The sequence below is a fragment of the Psammomys obesus genome, unplaced genomic scaffold, assembly GCF_907164565.1.
Source record: "Psammomys obesus unplaced genomic scaffold, mPsaObe1.curated_primary_1811, whole genome shotgun sequence".
NCBI classification, from domain to species: Eukaryota; Metazoa; Chordata; class Mammalia; order Rodentia; family Muridae; genus Psammomys; species Psammomys obesus.
In genome coordinates this window covers 2,931,013-2,951,901 of record NW_026587382.1, presented here as the reverse complement: position 1 = coordinate 2,951,901, position 20,889 = coordinate 2,931,013, and the positions used below count along the sequence as shown (strand labels likewise).

At 45.2% G+C, this 20,889-nt stretch overlaps 2 protein-coding genes across 3 annotated transcripts in view; both read right to left on the bottom strand.

Annotated features, from left to right (window-relative positions):
- The window catches only part of Gabpb2 (GA binding protein transcription factor subunit beta 2), a 31,973-nt gene extending 21,918 nt beyond the window's left edge, over positions 1-10,055 (bottom strand). Inside the window, exon 1 of one of the 2 annotated variants that reach the window (XM_055603764.1) lies at positions 9,671-10,055. The gene's annotated coding sequence lies outside the window, so the exon portion shown is untranslated. Of the gene's footprint in view, positions 1-9,257; positions 9,336-9,670 lie in introns of those variants that run through there. The other variant, XM_055603765.1, reaches the window with a different exon arrangement.
- A 971-nt stretch (positions 10,056-11,026) lies between these two features.
- Mllt11 (MLLT11 transcription factor 7 cofactor) lies at positions 11,027-20,778 on the bottom strand. The gene is made up of 2 exons (XM_055603852.1): positions 20,196-20,778; positions 11,027-12,346 (listed from the first exon to the last, which is right to left on the bottom strand). The coding sequence occupies exon 2, from the start codon at positions 12,338-12,340 to the stop codon at positions 12,068-12,070; it is 273 nt and encodes a 90-aa protein (XP_055459827.1). The 5' UTR covers positions 12,341-12,346; positions 20,196-20,778; the 3' UTR covers positions 11,027-12,067.
- Between the last annotated feature and the right edge of the window lie 111 nt (positions 20,779-20,889).

Here is a 20,889-nt window from a genome sequence, read left to right as displayed (position 1 = left end):
GTGTGTGTGTGTGTGTGTGTGTGTGTGTGTGTGTGTGTGTGTGTGTGAGAATAGCTTCAGAAACTGGGTTCTCTCTTCTATCATGTGGCTCTAGGGATTGAGCTCAGATCATCAGGTTTGGCAAAAGTTACCCAGGAGCCACCTCACCAGTCTGACAACCTGAGTTTGATACTAGGACCCACATGGTAAAAGGAGAGAAGTTAACTCCAGAAAGTTGTCCTCTGACCTCCACACACACACCACGGAGTCCTCAGTGTCCTCATGAAACACCCCCTCCAATAAGTTAACAAAAACTTCAAAGCTGGGCCAGGTGGTGGCACATACCTTTAATCCTAGCACTTGGGAACCAGAGGCAGGCAGTTTGAGGGCAGCCTGGTCTACAGAGCAAGTTTCAGGACAGCCGGTACTACACAGAGAAACTCTGTCTCAAAACACAAAACAAAACAAAGCAAAATTCAAAGTAGGGCCTTCTGGAAAAGGCCTGTAGTCTCAGTAATCCCAGTTTCTAGGAGGCTGAATAGAAACATTCCAAGTTGGAGACTAACCTGAGCTGTACCAAGAAACCCCTGTGATCCCAGCACTCGGGGAGGCAGAGGCAGGTGCGGATCTCTGAGTTTGAGGCCAGCCTGGTCTACAAAGTGAGTCCAGGACAGCCAAGGCAGAGAAAGCCTGTGTCCAAAACCAAAAGCAAACAACAACAACAACAACAACAAAAAACAAAATACGAATCAAGGGCTGGCGTTAGAGCTCCACCTACAGAGGGCTGCTTAGTACACACAAAGTCCGGGTTTGATCTGAGCATGGAGGAGCAATAGTTCAAGGCCTGTTCCAGCTATAATATGAATTTAAGTACAGTTTGGGTAATTTAGTGAGACTTGTCTCAAATGAAAGAATAGTAAGAGCCAGTTCAGTGGTAGACATTTCTTTACTATGTGCAAGGCTGTAGGTTCAAGTCCCAGTACAGCCTAAAATAAAAGTATACAACAAAAAATTTTGTTTTTTTATGGTATATAAGTACAAAAATTCTTTTGATATGGTTTCAAATTTTTCTTTTCAACTAATTTTATTATTTTTAAAACTATTTGTGTATTTGCCTATTTTTGCCTGAATGTATTCTGTGCAATTACCTGCTCGCCTCTGACCTCTGCAGGTCAGAAAAGGGCATTGGATCCCCTAGAACTGAACTTACAAGTGGTTGGGAGGATCACGTGGGCCGTCGGGAAGAGCGCCCAGGACTTTTAACTGCTGACCCATCTCTCCAGCCCATGCAACTATTTTTTTTTTTTTCTGGTGCAGAGGACAAAACCCAAGGTGTTACTGAGCTAAATTATCAATCTTGCAACTAACGTTTAAGAAATTACCACATGTCTAGCGAGCTTCGTGATACAATGGCAGCATGCTGGTCTAGCAGGCACAAGGCTGTATGGACCACAAAAAAATTACCACTTGCCAAGCCTTGGTGCAGCATCAAAGAATACCTACCATCATCTGAAAAAGTTATTAAAACGCTAGGTGTGGCCAGACCTGCCATCTCATGCTTGTAATTCCTGTGTAACTATCCTCAAAGAAATTCTAAAAACATGTGTGCCCCTCTCCTCTGCTATCAGACTACTGGGACAATGGACTCAAGAAATTGGAACTTTTCCAGGAATCTCACATTGGAAGAAGGAAAGGCTGAGCTCGGGTGCCAGGCAGAGAGAGTTGTCTGCAGAAAGAGATCACACAGTTCTGACAGCCTGTCAGGCCACCTTGCAGGAAACAGGAGCCAATGAGAGCAGTTGGGACCACACCTTGACCAGGAGAGGTTAGTTAGGCATACATACTTTCTATCAACCTAAAACTCATGTATGTCAGAAACCTAAAACAGACTGGATCTGTTTTCTATGTGGCCATACCAAATAAATCCTTTTCTGCTTTTCATTATTATTATTATTTTAAATATTTATTATATAGTGTTCTGCCTGTATATATGCCTTCCCACCAGAGGAGGGCACCAGATCTCACTATAGATGGTTATGAGTCACCATGTGGTTGCTGGGAAGTGAACTTAGGACCTTTGAAAGAGCAGCCACACACTGAGCCATCTCTCCAGCCCCTGCTTTTCATTATTAATGTTGCATTTAAATGACACACTTGATGATGGATGGCCAAGCTGAACTTGTTAGGGATGCCAGGGCCCAAGCTCTAACCCTAACATGTATGGTAACAATTTTGGGAAGCCATGGCCAGGAGAGCCTCTGCCTCTCAGAGTGCTGGGATTAAAGGCAAGAGCCACCACTGCCGGCTATGTGAGTACATAATATCAATGTGAAGATCTGGGGACAGATTATGGAGCTGCTTCCCCTTTTGCTTTGAAAAGTAAACTAATATACTATATAATTTTATATAGCTAACTATATAAAATTAGGAGTAGATGATTCCCCTGACCCTTCCACAGAATCTCACTATGTAGCCCTGACTAGCCTGTATGTAGCCAGTATGTAGATCAGGCTGACCTTGAACTCCCAGAAACCCACTTGTCCATTTGAGAGGAAGTTAAGTCTTACATTTGAATACCCGAAAGACTACCTGAAACATACTTGAAAAGATATTAAAAAGCTATTTATTTATTTATTTATTTATGTATTTATTTGAGACAGGGTTTCATGTAGTTCACACTAGTCTCCAACTTGCCAGATAGCCAAGGAACTTGAGCTCCTGATCCTTCTGCCTCTACCTCCCAATTGTTGGCATTATATGCGGTACTGAGAACTGAACCCAGAGCTTTGTGAAAGCTAGGCAAGCACTCTACCAACAAAGCCACATTCTTAGCCCCATACAAACCCTGTGTTGATGGAAATACCTCTAAATAATGCACATAAAAATCCTTGTGTGGGGTTATTGCTATCATTTCCTTTTTCAGGAATAGTTCATCTTTTTACATTTACTTATTCTGTGTGTGTGTGTGTGTGAGAGAGAGAGAGAGAGAGAGAGAGAGAGAGACAGTGAGAAACTCTAATATCTTGTGTTTAAAGGGTGGTTATATAAAAATGTTAAGTGCTCAGAAAATAAACTTTGTTATTTCTGATACAGTATCTCTCTACTATCTAGCTCTGGCTGTCCTGGAATTTGCTCTGTAGACCAGGCTGGCCTTGAACTCACAGAGATCCATCTGCCTCTGCCTCCCAACTGCTGGGACTAAAGGCATACGCCATCATGCCTGGCTATCAGGAAATTTCTAAACTGCTTTTTGTTTGTATATTTAACATGTAAGTGTAAAATATACGTTTTAGAACTGGCTTGTATATAGAGCTACTTTTGTAATAATTTCTAGGCGTTGATCCATATAGACTTAGACTACACGTATATTTCTGAATGTTGAAATGGGCTAATTTAGCCCCTTTCTATTGCTATTAGCCTAACTACTAGTAAAAGATACATTTTGTTGTAATGTTACAGGGGTAGATATTTTACCTTTTTAATATTTATTTATTTTTTGGCTTTTCAAGACAGAGTTTCTCTGTGTAGCCCTGGATGTCCTGGACTTGCTTTGTAGACCAGGCTGGCCTTGAACTCACAAGAGATATGCCTGCCTCTGCCTCCCCGAGTGCTGGGGAGTACAGGCTTGTGCCACTGTGTCCAGTTTAATATTTACTGTTAAAATTGTTTCTGTTTGCTCCTGGTATCTGTGGATATCTGCTCATGGAGGCCAGAAGCGGGGGAGGTCAATCCCTTGGAACTGTAGTTACAGGTGGATTTGGACCACCTTATATGGTTGCTAGGGACCAAATCAGCAAAAGCAGTACATGCTCTTAACTGCTGAGCCATCTCTTCAGTCCAGAAAGTGGACATTTTAATATCCAATTAAGTATATAGGCACATAATAAAATTAACAAGATTTTATATTTTAGTGAGCTAACTGCTTGGGGACCAGCAAGACTGCTTAGCATATAAAGAAATTTGCCACCAAGTCTGACAACTAGAATTCTATCCCCAGGACTTACCTGGTGGAGAGGACAGGCTTTTGAGAGCTGTCGTCTGACCTCCACACGAGTACTGTGGACATGCACACTTCCACCCAAAAATCAATCTATGGATTAATTAACCTTTTTTAAGGTGATAAAGTGATGGCTCAGCAGCGGAGAGTATGCAATGCTCTTTCGGAGGCTCTAATTTGGAGCCTGTGATTCCAGTTCCATGACCAGACACCCTCTTCTTGATTCTGCAGGCACTCACACACACACATGCCTCCACAGACAAATGTACATATAGACAGAGGCAGGTGGAGCTATGTCTAGGGCAGCTGTGAGCTACATAGTGAAAACCTATCTTATAAAACACACACACACACACACACACACACACACACACACACCACATACATTGGCTTTGTTTTGTTTTGAGGAGACAGGGTTTCTCTGTGTAGCCCTGGCTATCCTGGACTCACTCTGTAGACCGGCTGGTCTTGAACTTAGAGATCTGCCTGCCTCTGTTTCCAGAGTGCTGGGATCAAAGCTGTGCACCACCAATGCCGGCTTTTTTTTTTCCCCTCTTTTAAATGTATCTTTAAAAAGGAAAATACGTTGCCCGTTGGTGGCGGTGCATGCCTTGAATACCAGTACTCAGGAGGCAGGGGCAGAAGGCTCGCTAAATTCAAGGCCACCGTGGACTACAGATCATATTCTAAGGCAGCAGGGCTGGAGAGATGGCTCAGAGGTTTAGAGCACAGGCTGAGTTCTCCCAACCACCTATAATGAGATCTGGTGCCCTCTTCTGGCATGCAGGTGTACACACAGGCAGAAATGGTACACATAATAACTAAATAAATCTTTAAGAAAAAATTCTAGGGCAGCCAAGGCTACAGAGAACCTTGTCTCAAAACCCAACAAGGAAAAAAAATCTTAGCAGAAATTCAGAGTTTCTTTAAGTTTCTATCTATATCTTTTATAGATGGTTATGAGACACCATATGGTTGCTGGGAATTGAACTCCAGACCTTTGGAAGAATAGCCAGTGCTCTTCTGAAGCTATCTCTCCAGCCCCTATTTATCTTTTAAATGACAACTTGGAAAGCAACTATTCTCAGGTGATTTTAGTAGATTTAATGCTCCATGTATACGTGACTAGAATATTAGGATGGAACCTTATGTAGTATGTAGGCATCTGAGGAGTTAAACACATGTAAATTTAGAACCTGCAAAGTGATCAGTAAACGCACTGTATTGTGCAATGTGCATCATATCTGGACTGTCAACATGTGCCAGAGCCAGTGAAATTCTTTTGACTTTTCTGGTTTTATAAGGCCAAAGTCTTGATTATCCTGGACTCACGTTGAGGACCAGGCTGGCCTCGAACTCTCGGAGATCCACCTGCCTTTGCCTCCCCGAGTGCTGGGATCACAGGTGTGCACCACCACACCTGGCCAAGGACAATGTTTTAAATGTAGCCCTTGATGGCCTTGAATTCAGAGATTTCTTGCCTCTACTCTCCAAGTACTGGAATTAAGGGCATGGGCCACCAAACCAAGTTCATTTCTGGTTTTTGTTTCGTTTTGATTTTTAAATCAGTACTGTTGACTGGCAGAAAAGAAGGCTCACCAAGATAAAAGCCATCAAGCCTGAACCCCTGTGGTAGGAAAGACCCGATGCAGGGAACCTGTCCTTTGGCTTCCACACATGCACCATAGTTATGAGTGCATACACACACACACACACACACACACACACACACACACACACACACAAATAAGTAAGTAAAACCAACACTGAGAGGTGGCTCAGCAGTTACGAGCACTGGCAGCTCCTCCAGATGTCCTGAGTTCAATTCCCAGCAACCACATAGTGGCTCACAACCATCTATAATGGGCTCTGTTACCCTCTGCTGACATACAGCCACACATGGAGACAGAGTACTCAAGCATAAAATATATATATAAATTTTTAAAAATCAGCACTGTTCTGTTGCAGATATAAGCATGTTTTTGCTTTAATCCCAGGTGTGGGATGTGGGACTGATTCAGATGGTCCACAGTAGCAAACTATTTGCCTCGTGTGGGCTCTGAGAGGGGCTCTTTGCCAGCTGCAGATAGTTTAATCTGAGGACTGTGGAGACAGAATAAATGCCAAAGCCCAGAGAGTACGGAAAGCTCTGAGAAAGAACAGGGCTTCTGCTGCTTCCCCCTGCAGCTGCTGTTGCTGTAGCGAGACAAGAAGTTGGAGATGTCCTGAAATGAGGATTGGACTGACTCCATGACCCTAACCAGCAGAAAGCAGCTAAGAGATCTGCGCCTCCCCTCCCAACTAACTCTTTCTCCTACCTGGTGTTGGGGTGTTGGACGGTATTGGAGTGGAGAAGGGAGAAAGAGACATAAAAATATGTAAATAAGTTTTTTAAAAAGTACACTAACACTGTTGAAATAAATAGCATGCCATTTGAGTAATTCTGCACTTTGAAACCTTGGTCTCCATCTCCTAGCCTCACGGTTAAAGTATTTTATTGTGGACATATGAAACACACCAGAAATGAGTCTGTGGTCACTGTCACTAAACTTGTGAGGGTCTAATGTTTGATTTTGTTGATGCAGTAGACTTAGTTAGACTCTAAATTTTGCTTACTGGGCAGAAGCTGAGGTCATTTTATAGAGGCTTTCTTACAGTTCTTCTGTGTAAAGACACTAGATGCTGCTACCTCCATTGCATGTGAATGTACTTATGCGCTATATCGCATGAGCTTTCTAAGATGCATGGGTGAGAAGCAACATTCAGGGGGCCAGGCCGGTGGGGCCCTAAACTGGTATTGTTAGTGTGCTGCTTTTCCCAGCCCTGGGTTCTCGTGCTCCTAATTGTACTGAGCAGCCTCTTAAACAAAGATAACTAGATATGCCCTAACACTGCACTCGAACAGTGCCTCCACATAATGAAAAGGTACTCAACTGATCATTTGAAGAGTACCCCTATAAACAATGCTTGATTTTCAAGCTAGTTTTCATTAAACATTTGCTCTTGTTGTGTTTTTGAGAAGCTTTTTTTTTTTAACTGTTGGCTATTAACGGTCTGTGTAAGTACAACAAAAGAAAGAGGGCAGCATTTCTGAGATGCTAGAATGTCCCCCATTCACAGCATTCAAACACAAGAACAGATTCCAGGCAGGCCTGACCCAAAAGCCACTCCTTCTATACCTCTCCACTTAAAAGTGGCTATGAAGGTACTAATTGTGGACATGTGTCACTCTCCCAACACGAAATCAGATCAGACCAATCTGGGCAGATCTTCATGGTGACAAGGGACGGATGAGATCAAACCACGAGATTTATCAAAGCTGTCTTCAGAGAAAACTGTTTAGAGACAAGCATTGGGGACACAGGGAGTGTCAAAATAAAAATGATGTCATGCTGGTCTTGATGACATTTGCCTGTAATCCTAGCACTTTGGGAAACTACACCAGGATGATGGTGAGCTGGAGGCTGGCCTATAAGTATCACAAGATCCTGTCAAACCAACAAGGGAGTGGAGTTGCCTATACCTTCCAAAAGTAACCAATACCAAGAATTACATACAGGAAAACAGTTCTTATATTTGATTACTTGACGGCAATATTTTCTAAGAGTTCCTACTTGTATTCTGGTAAAAACCATCTCCTAGAAATCTGTTCTTCATGGCTCTTCTTTCCCGTCCTGTCACTCCTAAATAACCCGAAGGATCCACCTAAACTAAAATGCCTCTGTAGGACAACAGTATTTTGGGGACCAGTGAGATGTACAGCTCACTGGGAGATGTCTGCTGCCAAGCCTGATGACATGAATTGGATCCCCAGTTCCCACATCGTGGGACGCTGAATCCTCTAAACTGTCCCCTGACCTCTACATGCATGAATGTCACTGCATGTGTGTGCAGGTGAAATTAAAAATTTTAAGTAAAATAACAGCATTGTGGGGAGACTCATGGTCATATTCTAGCACCGCACACACCAAGGCTTGCAGAATCTTAAAATTAAAGAGTAACATAGGCAATAAATTTACTTATTTATTTGTGTGTAATTAATTTCCCTGTGTATCCACACACCGCAGCGCGTGGAGGCTATGAGAACCCACAGGAGTTGTTCTCTCTTGCTGTGTGGAGGCAAGACTGCCAGGCTCGGTGGCCTTCGTTTACTAAACATTCCTCACTGGCCCAACCGAGACAAGTCCCAACACTACAAAGGGGAACTACCCTTCCTTACGGATATGCCACCAGATAAAATCTATATAAGGTCTGATCTAGTATGTATAGTTAGGGATTTGTTTGTTTGGTTTTTTTTTTTTTTTTTGTCTTTCAAGACAAGGTTTCTCTGTGTAGCCTTGGTTGTCCTGGACTCACTGGCTTCGAACTCACAGAGATCCACCTGCCTCTGCCTCCCCAGAGTGCTGGGATCACAGGTGTGTACCACTGAGCCCAGCTCTGTATCCTAGGATTTTAAAAATTTTTCTTCCTACTTCCTCTGTGCTAGGAACTGGATCCAGAGCAACGGATATGCCAGACACACACTTGCATCCAAGCTATACTCCCAGAACAACCTTCTAGGAATTTGAACGTGAGTAAGATACAAAACAAGACCAGAAGAATTTTTGAGACAGGGGCTCAAGTAGCGCAAGCCAGGCTTGAACATCTGGATCTTTCTACTTCCTCTAAGAACTTTCAATACTTTTTTTTTTTTTTGAGATAGGGTTTCTCTGTTCAGCCTTGGCTGTCCTACAACTCACTCTGTAGACCAAGCGGGCCTCAAACTCAGATCAGCTGCCTCTGCTTATCAAGTGCTAGGATTAAAGGTGTGGGCCACCCCCACCCGGTTCAATAAATATTTTAATAAGCATGGAGTGCCTGAGCACTTGACAAAGCACTCCACTACCAAAAATTAATCGCTTTTGTTTATCTGTAATTTGGGTGTGGTGGTTTGCTATTCCTTATCAAAGCTAGTATAAAAGCATGTCTAGCCAGGCATGGTGGCTCACCCCATCATCCCAACGTGAGGCAAGAAGACAGCTGCAAGGCGGCCAGCCTGAGCTACATAGGGAGATTCAAATACGAAGACAGAAACTGGAGAAAAGCCTTTATAGGAAAGGGGAGACAGAGCAATGTCTCGAGGAGCACACTAATGGGAAACAAACAGTAATTAAAGAATTCACAGTCTAGGAATATATTTTTTTAAATTGCACACGTCCCCACTGGGAGGCCAGCTGTACAAACATCTGTGTAAGAACTGGATATAAGGCCATGACAGCTGTTGCTGTGATTATGAACTTACTAAAGCTTCACGTTATTGGACTTAGAAAAGGAGACTTCCCACTTCCTCCTCAGTCATCTATCCTTCAGTTCTTCACACCGGCGTTCTGTCTGCCAAAATCAGGGGCGCCAACTTGCAAGGGGGGAGCCCCGGCGTGAGCCCGGCCGCTTACTCCACGCCGCCCCCTAGTGGTCACCTCTGTGGCCTCGGCTTCCCGCAGTCCAGCTCCCCAGCCCCAGGTCTTCCACCCACCCCCTCCACCTCCTCCCAGTCCCTCCCCTTCCTCCCGACAGCATCCCCTTCCTCTCTGTCCCTCTCCCCGCCGCCGCCACCCTGCTCCGGCAGTCTCCAGGCCGGAGCCCGCGGGTCCGCACCCGGCACTCGTCACGGCACCTTCCACCTCCGCCCGGCATCCCGCGTACCCTTCCCCTCACCTCGTCCGGAGCGCTGCCGGCTTCGCTCTCACTGGGCCCGCCAGTTTGGTCCCGTTTCGTTCCCTTGACCTAAGGCTCCTGGCCAGTGGCCTCACTTTTTGGCCTTTTTCACATATGCATATTTGGGGGGCCTTTCCCCCCCCCTTGCAGGGAAATGGAGGCAGTAAAATGGCGGACCCGGAAGTGAGGACGCTGTGGCTATGCGTCCCGGCGGAGGAATCCGAAGGAAATGGGTCGGAAAAGCCACTCTGCCCTTCGGTCAGGGTCGCGGCGCACCTCCGAGGCCGACCTCTTCCGACTGAGGACCTCTTGAGCTGGAAAAGTGTGTACGGAGGGCACCCTGAACTCCGGGACTACTTCGCGAGGCGCAGGGTCACGGATTACGTGGCCTACGTGAGGCATAGTTCCGGCAGGGGACGGACCTAAATGGGAGTTTTGGCGCCAACATGGGCACCGCACAGGGGAAGCTAGGTTAGCGGTGGGTCTCCGCAGGGCTAGCTTTAGGGTTGGAGGAGGATCTGGCGTCCACCTCGGTGAACATTCCTGGTTATGCAGGCGAATCGGACTCCTGCCTGACCTGACATTTTCCCAGTTACAGCCTGAGTATAGATGTCAGGGAAGACGAGAAACCCAAAACTTTTTGGAGAGACTGGAAGACAGCATAAAATTGTAACACTTTTTAGTCACTTCATCCACCAAACAGTTTATCTTAGTTCCTACTCACCAGTTTAAATGATGAAGGGACTGAGAGAAACCAGGAAAAAAAAAAAACAAAACCTTCAAAAATCAGTAACAAGACAGGCCTTTTATCACAGCAGAGGCAGGGATCTCTGAATTCAAGGCCCAAGTTCCAGGCCCAATATTAAAACCAGCTGGGCATGGTACCACACCTCAGCAAAGACAGGAGGATTTCTGTAAGTTCCAGACCACTCTGATCTATATAGTGATTCCAGGACAGTCAGAGCTAGTGAGACTGTCTCAAAAAAAAAAAAAAAAAGTTAAAAATAAAGCTAATTGTAATCCCATCGTTCAGGAGGCAGAGGTACGCGGCTCTCTTGAGTTCCAGGCCTGGTCTACAAAGTGAGTCCAGGACAGCCAAGGCTACTTAAAGAAACCCTGTCTCAAAAAACAAAACAAACAAAAAGAGTGGCCTGGGGATATGGCTTATGGTTTAGGGGCACTGGCTGCTTATAGAGGAACTCTAGCAGGGCCTCGTGGATGCCTGGCAAGCACTTTTACCACTAAGTCCAAATCCCAAATCTTTCTACCTCAGAGTCAGTATTAGGAAGATAAAAAGAAAAGCTGAACGCAGAAGAGATCTGTAGTGCTTCACTGAAAGAAAACTAAAACCCACACTTAGGATTTAACATCTTTATTAAATAAATGAATGAATGGCAGCACAGTCCAGCTGCAGTCATTTTGGAAGAAACGGGGACAGGTGTGGGGTCTGCCTGTGGTTGCTTACGGTAGCTGAAGAACTATGCCCAGGAACCACTGATTCCTACCACACTCAGCTACAGAAAGGCAAGGCTGAAACACAAAGGACCAAAGCACTCTGCCTGTTCCATGACCAAAATCACAATTTTATGTAAACTATCCAATAATACTGTTTTTTTTTTTTTTAGATTTTATAAACTTTTTGCCTTTTACAAATTATATAACAGTAAGGTTTTCCTGTGAACTCTCAAATCTGATTTTCTGAACATTTCTACCAACCCACAGCTGAGGGCAGAGTTGTGAGGTGGATGTTAAAGGAAAAATTTCTGAAATGAGTCCATGCTTTTCCTCATTTCCATTCACCAGGATGAACTATTTGCTCTTGTTCTGTACCTCTAACTACTGCCATGTTTCTGGGGAAGAAGCAGCAGAACTTAGTACCTCAGCCTTTTAGGAATCCTGTTTTGTAGAAATTGTCTCACTACTTCTTGAAATATTTGCTTACTGGCATGGTGCAGGAAATCAGGGAAGTTCAACTATCTTGGACACTGATTAAAATGTAACAACAACAAAATCAGCCTCCCACTTTGCATAACTGTACTTCTCTCTGGTGCCCCCAGGAAGGGCAGTTTTCTGGGATTAGTTAATATTGTCAGGGTTGTGGGGAGGAACCCCTATGATTTAGTACTCCATTGATTAAACCCTTGACTTTGTACCTAGAGGGTTTGAGGGAAATGGAGTAGGCAGATAAATAAATAAATAAATAAATAAATAAATAAATAAATAGATAGATAAATAAGTACACACATACATACAAACATACAATTCAATTGGCAGATTCATCAGCACCACCAGCACAATAGAGAAGAGAACAAGAAGAGTAAAGTGGAAGGCTTAGAGGGGAGAGGCCTTAAAAGGGAAGATGGTAGGGGTCAGTGGTGGGAGAGGGAAGGCTTGGCCTTAAAGCAGGTCCAACTCAACGGAGTGGATGCTGGCAATGGGGGCTCTCCAGAAGTTGAAGGTGGTGTACTCGAGGAGAGGGTCACCGTCAGGGCTCTTCCGCTCCGCTCCAGTGGCTTGCCCACCCATTTTGCTGCCGCTGCTGCCATCCTTGCTCTTGTAGGTAGATGTAGCTGATAGGCCCAGGTCTTCCAGCTCCGACAGATCCAGTTCCGGGATGGGCATCCTCCAGAAAATAAAGGAGCTGTACTGGCTACTCACAGGGTCTCTCATAATTCCCTAGGGAAGAGCAAACTGCTTGTGAGTCTTCACACTAGAGTAAGCACCTTGTCCCAAGCCTTCCCTTGCTTAAACTGCTCCTTTGTTTGCTCCAGTGAATAGGCCAAGTTTTCTAAGACAAGTACCAGGACTCTTTCTATGACCACCAGCTCCTAACTTCTCCCCATCTTGGAGACTAGAGACTAGTCATAGGCATCTAGAGATTGCCCATTCCATCAGGTTCCTCTTGGCTCTAATTTTTCCTCCAGTAACACACCTCAGGGCTTATGCATACTAGGCAGGAAGTGTATCATGACTGTCTCTATGCTCACGTGTCTGATTTTTGAGGCTTTCCAAAGTCTGGCCCCACTCTCTGTCTGTGTGTAGTATTGAGGGTTAACGGACACTGGTATGTGCTGGGCAAATAACTGTTCTAATACTGAGTGATATCCTCAGCCCTCTCTTTACCTTTATTTTGAGACAGGATCTTAACTGACTTGCCTAGTTAGTCCAACCTTGAACTTGAAATCTTCCTGCCTCAAGCCTCCTAAGTAACTGGAATTACAGGCCTGCTTGTAAGACCTGGAGTCTCACTGCCCTTCCCAGGAACTCTCACAAACCACAGCTCGATGCAAAAGCAAGAGGTTTTATTGCTATCGTGATAAGGTCGCCCCTCCAAAAGCAGGAGACAACCCTGAACATGCAAAGCACAGGGTTTTTATACCTGAAAATCAGATCACTTTGCTCTATAGTTCACAGCTGGTTGTAGATAGTTTACAGCTGGTTGTTTCTCAGAACAGTTCACCCCGCCCTTCAAGAGCTCTGCACTTGGCTTCAATTTAAAGAATCCCAGTTGTTTTTCTCATTCCCAGGTGGTCCCTCATGCTCAATAATCATTAATTGTGCTGAGAATCAAAGCCAGGACCTTGCATGTAGTGGTCACGGACTCTATACACATTCCCAAACATTAATATCTGCTTCCCTCAAGTCCACGTAATACGTTATGATGCTTCTGTAAAGGTCTTCCATGACATGGTCTATTTTTCCTCCTGCCTTTAAACCCAACTTCAAAGTCACCTCTTCCAGGACATTACCCCCAAAGCAGCTGAGGTCCACTACCCAGCTGTCTCCAGCACTGCCTTCCCCAGAACCCTGCAGTTTTACCAGATTCCAACATGTTTTGGTTACAGATTACGATGGCCTGGACATGTGTTTTGGTGTTTATCACCTTAAACAGACCAAAAATTCCTCTGGATAGAAATCCACCCACAAGAGTGGGTGTGATGGCACACACCTTTAATCCTAGCACTCAGGAGGCAAAAGCAGGCAATCTTTGTGAGTGCAAAGCCAGCCTGGTCTACATAGCAAGTTCCAGGATAGCCAGGATACATAGACTCTGTCTCAAAAAACAGAAACAAAACCAAACCAAAAAATGAACACTTTTGAGTAAGGTACTAGCTAGACCTTAACATATTAACATTACTCTGTCCTCACTAGCACAGTGGACACTTTGCTACTGTCACATATTTGTCCTTAGGGTGACAAGAATTCATTATGTCTCTCTGGCCTATCTCTCCTCAGAACAAACCCAGGTGGTAAAAGAATTTTTTTTTTTCTTCCCACTACACCAGGATCTTTTCCCTCTGATCCAAATGCTAAAATAAATCTAACAACAGAGAACAAACAGGTTGGACATACCAGGTAAGAAAGTAAATTTTAGATTGGAAGGAAATGGTACCTCAGCAGAATCTCAGCTCTTTTTCTTTAGGGTCTCACTATACAGACCAGGCTGGCCTTGAATTCACCAAGAGCTACCTGCCTCTGCTTCCTGAGCGCCGGGATTAAAGGCTTGTGCAACCATGCTCAACTACTCTTTCCATGTTTTAGCAATCCATTGTAGTATCTTTGCTTTTCACCCATTCCATAATCTGCCTAACTCTGTGACTAGAGTTTACTTACTAGCAAGGGAAAGGGCAAAAAGCTTAGTTTAAATGTTCCCAGAGGAGCAAAGAGAACATTCCACTGCCACCAAAAATAGAAGTCAGAGTTACAAAAATTATTTCTGGAGCACATTATCAGCTCTAACCAGCCTGGGACTCCAAAAAAGTGGTCTTAAGTAGGTTCCAAATCATCCCTATATGATGTGAATTGTCTATACCAAAGTAGGAAAATAACTTAACCCTAGAACACAGTCTATACTGTGGAGCCAAATGGTCTGTGGATAGACCAGAGATGGGTTTTTTGTTTTGTTTTTGCTTTTGACTCTTACTTCAAAGTAAACTCTAGTTCAAGCTGGCTTTGAACACACTCTTCTTGGGGAGGGGCCACTAGTGCTAGAATTATGGGAATGTTATCACCACACTAGGTCCAGAACTTTTGGGCTGTTTTTGTTTTTTGAGATAGGGTCTTCCTCTATTTTCCCGGCTGTTGTTACTCAATACCTAGTCCACCTGAGCCTTCTGGCAATTGTCTTTCTGTCAATGTTCTTGCCTTAGTCTCCAAAATGCTTGGATTCTAGGTGTGTGCCCCATACTTGGCTTCAGACTTTGCTTTTTCTCCTTAGTCTTGGGCAAGGGTAGACAGACATACACAGGTGTACACAAGGGTACACATCCAAGAGTGTGTGGAGGGAGAGAGGTAAGCGGAGGACCTCAGATGTCCTGCCCTAGCAATATGTATCCTAGTCCCTTGAGACAGGGTCTCCCACTAAACTAGCTAGGCTGATGGCCAACAAGTCCAACGATCCTTGATCCTTCTGTCTCCACCCTCCCATACTGCTGTGGCTAAGGATGTAGGCAACCACACCCAGGTTTTTATTTGAGTGCTGAGGATTTGAACTCAGATTCTTTTCTGAGACAGGGTTTCTCTGTGCAGCCCTGGTTGTACTGGAACTCACTCTGTATACAGATCAGGCAGGCCTTGAACTCACAGATCCACTTGCCTCTCCCTCCCTAGTGATGGGGTCAAAGGCGAGCGCCACCACCGTCCACATATGTAACATGTATGTGGTCTGACCCACAGAGCCATCTCCTCAGCTTTTTCTTCATTAAAAAATTTGTAATTAGAACTCAGTGGCTGGCTCTTTGATTACCTCTCCCTGAAGGCAGGCAGCCTTTTCAGGCCACAGAGGAAAACAATGCAGCCAGTCCTGATGAGACTTGAAAGGCTAGGGTCAGAGGGAAGAGTAGGAGGACCTCCCCTATCAGTGGACTGAGGGAGGGACATGGGAGAAGACGAGAGAGGGAAGGGGCTACAGCTGGGATACAAAGTGAATAAACTAATGAATAAAAATATAAATAAAAAGTGGAAAAGATGTGTAATTTATGTATGTATTTTTGTGAATGTATGTGTGTACGGTATATGTGTGCAAGCAGATGTTAGAAGAGGATGTTGGTTCTCTTGGAGCTGAAGTTACCGTGGTTTTTGAGCCAGCAGGGGTACTTGGGAACTGAACTTGAGTCTTTGGAAAGAACAGCAAGTGCTTGTACCTTTTCTCCATAATAAGCCACTCCATTTATAATCACAGCTCAAGAAGCTTAGGCAGGAATTTGAGGCACATGTGTTTGGGCCCAGTTTGGCAAGACTCTAACTCAAAACAAAAAGAGAAAAAAAAATTTTTTTGTTTTGTTTTCAGACATCTCAAAGCTCTCAGACTAACTTCAAAATGTAACTCCTAATATTCCTGCCTCCATCTCCCAAATGATGGGATTACAGGCATGATCCAGGATACCTAGCCTTAAAAAGCAAATTCTGTCTGATGGTGCTACACACATTTAATCCCAGAACTCAGGAGCAGAGGCAGGCCATCCCTATGAGTTCAAGGATAGCCTGGTCTACAGAGCAAGTCCAGGACAGCCAATGCTACACAAAAAGAAACTCTGTCTTGAAACAAAGCAAAACAGAAAAAAAACAAAAAAGCAAATCCTGGGTCTCTCTGTGTCTTTTTTCAAGCTCCAGAACAAGCCCTTGGGAACTGAACATTACTCAGCAAAGAGGCTTACCGAGGGTGATGATGAGTCTGAAGCAGAGTTTGTACAAAGGTGAGGTCATTGTCCCATAAACTCAGCTCTGATCTTCTCCATAGTAATTTGCAGATGTGCTCTTAGACCTAGCAAGCGTGACTTCACCTATAACACCTTTGAACGAACCAATCCCTTAGGTCTGGGACTACAGAAACTACAGAGCAAGCCTTAAAAGTCAGTGCTGATGAACCAGGCTTGGTGGTGCACGCCTTTGATCCCAGAGATAGAAGGGGGCAGATTGCTGTTTGAGGCCAACCTGGTCTACAAAGTCTAGGCAGCCAGGGCTAATAAGGAGAAACCCTGTTTCAAACACCAAAACAAAAAAAAAGTCAGCGCTGACTCTGCTTACCAGAAATGTTTATTACATTACCAGGTTTCTCCTAGCTAGGCGACTTAAAACAATTGTTTTTCTTCCTTGTAAGTCTCCTACAGAGTGACCTTATTATATTGCAGGCATATAATACTGTTTTTCTAGGGACAGTGTCCCAGGTAGCTCGTGGCCTTTGTTACGTAGCAGAGGCTGACCTTGAACTTCTGATCCTCCTGACTCCTGGAAGATTGTATAACAGGCTCTTTTTCTTTTTTTTTTTTTTTGTTTTCATTTTAAGATTTATTTATTTTTATGTACAAGTGCTCTATGCGCATGTACACCTCCATGCCAGAAGAGGGCATCAGCTCCCAGAATAGATGGTTGTGAGCCACCATGTGGTTACTGGGAATTGAATTCAGGACCTCTGGAAGAGCAGCCAGTGCTAAGAGCATCTCTCAGCCATCTTTCCAGCCCATAGTAGGTTCATTAAAAAAAAGGGGGGGCAGAATCGTTAGGGGGAAAAAGCTTTGTTTTTGTCTTTTGAGCTAGGGTCTAGTTAACTATGTAACCAGGATGTCTAGGTAGTTATTATATAGCCCAGGCTAGCCACCAGCTCAAGCTCCTCACCAGTTAGCACTTCCAGCCTTCTGAGTGCTGAGGTTACAGATGAGCATCGTCATCACACCTGGCTTAAAATGTTATTTGTTCTTGATATTAACATGACAGGTCTCCTATACAACCCTGGCTGTGTTAGATTATTCAGTAACTGGTTAGGTTGCCTAGCCATTTTACGTACCTCCCAAGTCCCACAGTTTCTAATCCACGCCCTTAAAGCTGGAGCTGGAGAGATTGCCGAGAGCACTGGGTTGGGAGCCCTGCGCGCACATGGCGACTGACAACCAAGGCGTGTTCCAGGGCTCTGACACCTAGTCGTCTCCGGCACCAAGCACACACTTGTCATACATTATATATATATTTGTGGTATTTTCTTGGGGCTTTTCAGACAGGGTTTCTCTCTGTGCGTAGCCCAGTCTGTCCTAGATCTTGCTTTGTAGACCAGGCTGGCCTCGAATTCAAAAGAGATCCGCCTGCATTTGCCTCCCAAGGGCTGGGATTAAAAGCGTGTGCCATCACGCCCAGCTAAAATCTTTAAAACTTGAAATTAAAAAAATATATATATAAAAAAAAATGTGTGTGTGCACGTGAGAGGGCTGTGATGTCCATGGCCTGGGCCTATGCAGAGGTGACACGACAGTCCCAGGCATCAGTCCTTTCTTCCACATTGTTTGCCCTTGTAAAGGAGGCAAGCAGGCCTGTAAGCTTCCGAGGAGTCTCCTTCTCCACCGTCCATCTCGAGAGAGCTGGACATGACAGCCAGGAAGAATTTTGAGCCTGGGGTGGTGGTGCACACCTTTAATCCCAGCACCCAGGAGGCAGAGGCAAGCTGATCTCTTTTGAGTTCTAAGCCAACCAGGGTTACACAGTGAGATCCTATCTAGAAAATACATATGTTTGTGGTTTTATTTTTGTTTCTTTTTTGTTTTGTTTTGTTTTTTGAGAGGGTTTCTCTATATAGCCTTGGCTGTCCTGGAATCACTCTGTAGACCAGGCTGGCCTTGAACTCTGAGATTCGCATGCCTCTGTTTCCCCCGAGTGCTGGAATTATAGTCGTGTACCCAGCTTATTTTCATTTCTTAAACAAGGTCTTGACATGTAGCCCTAGTGTTGGCTTTTAGCTTGGAATCCCTGCCTCCCACCCTGAGTCCTGCTGGGATTATAGGCTGTTGTCATTACTCCCAGCCACGAATTTACTTCTCAAAAACAATTATTTTTTTTTTTTTTTTTTTTGGTATATTCTGTTGACTACTGTCTCTGGTTCTAATCTGAATGGGAGGAGAGGTGGGTATGATGGTGAATTCCTGTGACCCCAGCATCTGGCAGGTGGAGGCAGAAGGATCAGGAATTTGACATCAACCTTGGCTACAAGAGACTGCTGTGAAAACAGAGTGAGTAGAGACTATGGGAGAATTTGAGTCAGCGTTGATAAACTGACTCCTAACAACCATAAAGTTGCCTAAATAATTTCTCAAGGACTGGAGGAGCTACCATCCAATTTAAAAGCCGGAGTCCGGTGTGGCAGTGTGGCTGTGACCCCAGCACACAGGAGGCTGAAGCAGGACTCTGAGTTCAACCTGGGCTGCACTGGGTCCAAAGCCCCCAAAACCAAAAGAACAAGAACACGAACAAAAAACAAACCAATACGAAGCAAAATCATTTAAAGGAATTTTGTGAAATACAAAAAGGCTGAAAATCTCTAGCTATGCCATTGACCCAGAGACATGTAGAGAGAGAGCCAAATTCATGCCAGAAAACAGACATGTAGGCATATGTGGCATTAAAATCTAAAAAAGACAGGCCGCTTCTCAGCTAGCTTCCCTTTCTTTCCCTAGTCGCTCTTCATCCATCTTTGTATCTATTTTTTGTTTATCTTAACGGCTCCAGATGGCGACTAATGACATGCTATATGCTCAATAAATGCTTCCCACTGCCATCCATTTTGAGCTACCCAGATATTTTAGGCAGAGTAACTTCTAAATTTCATTGTCTATTCTTAGAGATGCGATGATTAATAAATACACACATTAAAAAGATACACCTTCTTTAAGCCACATGGACACACCCAAATACCCTTTGTCCAGATTCCCCCCACAAGCATCCAAGGCCTACTCCACAGGGTCTTGCTGTGTCATGCCGCCACCATGAACAGTCTGTGGAGGGCTGGTGGTGGATGGAAATGGAAGCTCTCTGGTATTCCTCACGTTATTCTAGGATTTTATTAGCCACAACCTTCCCGGCTTACTAGGAGGAGCTGTAAAGATAAATCTGTTTTCTCAGTAATTCCTGTGCACTACCGTGATTTTTCAGCATGCCATCAGGCATTTCCACAGTGCTTCCACCTGTCCCACCTCAAGCCTCTTTAGAGCAAAAATCTGAGACAGGGAGGACATTGTTAACGGTTCCAATCACTCTCAATAGCATCCCATATTTTTAAAATAAGGAAAAAAGAAAGGAGTACCCTATTCCCCCAAACTCCCTACAACAGAGACAGAACAGTGAGGTGTGTGTGTGTGTGTGTGTGTGTGTGTGTGTGTGTGTGTGTAAATACATTGAAGTAGAGGCTACAATAATTACAGTAGGAATAAAGACTCACCAAATAACTGGTAGCAAAAATTATAGCTTGAAAAGGAAGATACAGATAACTAGACACTAGAGAGAAGCCATTAGATGCACAGGGCAAAAATTATAGGAAAATGGATACACGAAATGAAGAGCTAAATGCCGAGAAACGATTACAGGTTAGAATGAATGCCTAGGTCCATGATATGGCATAGATGGAGATCTTAACAGAGATAAAAATCTGGTAACAGTTAGCTACCCATTGTCCATAGCGCCCCCCTCTCTCCTCTTAAACTGTCCACCACCTTGGGCTCACACGGGGTCCTTCAAGCTGGAGATAGCCGTCCCTCATCTAGGTTACCTGTTATCAATGAATGACTAGGATGTTCCGAAGATGGAGAGGATGCCTCAGGGGCTCGGGGGTCGGCTCTGGACTGGAGAGGAGGAGGGTCCTGAAGGAAGCCGTTAGGGATGTGACGGCTTTGTCTCCTCACGCCTTCTCCCTCCTTTGTGACTGAATCGGCCGCCGGGTCTCCCCTGCAATGCAGCCCCTCCTAGCAAGGGCGGAAGCACTCCCCGCCCCCTCTCTGCCTGACTCGGCTAATTCGAGGGATAGGTTCCGGGACTGGCCACCGGGGCTGGAGCCTCTCCGTCGGCTCGCACGGCACCCCGCCTCTCCAGCACCCTGGTGCCGACGGGGGTGCAGGGGCCGAGCACTTTACCGTCCCCTAACTTGGACGCGTGGGTTACAAAGTCCTCCCGCTGGGCAACAGAATGGCCCTCCTTCCCCGCACTGTAAGGGCTGAGGGGGCTTGGGGGAACCCTGCGGAGGGGCCGGCGCGGCGGCGGCTCCGCGCCTGCAGCAGGTGGACGGAGCTGGGGCGGCCCCCGGGGGTGGCGCGGGCGTCCGGGGGCGCGGCGCTTCCCGCTGTCCCCGCGGGCCACGCCGCGCGCCCCGCCAGGGCTGGGCGGAGCGCTGCGCTCGGCTCGCCGCCCGCGGGTTTCGTAATCGCGTCGCCGGCGTTTCCGCCCTCGGCCGGCCCCACCTCTGCCCG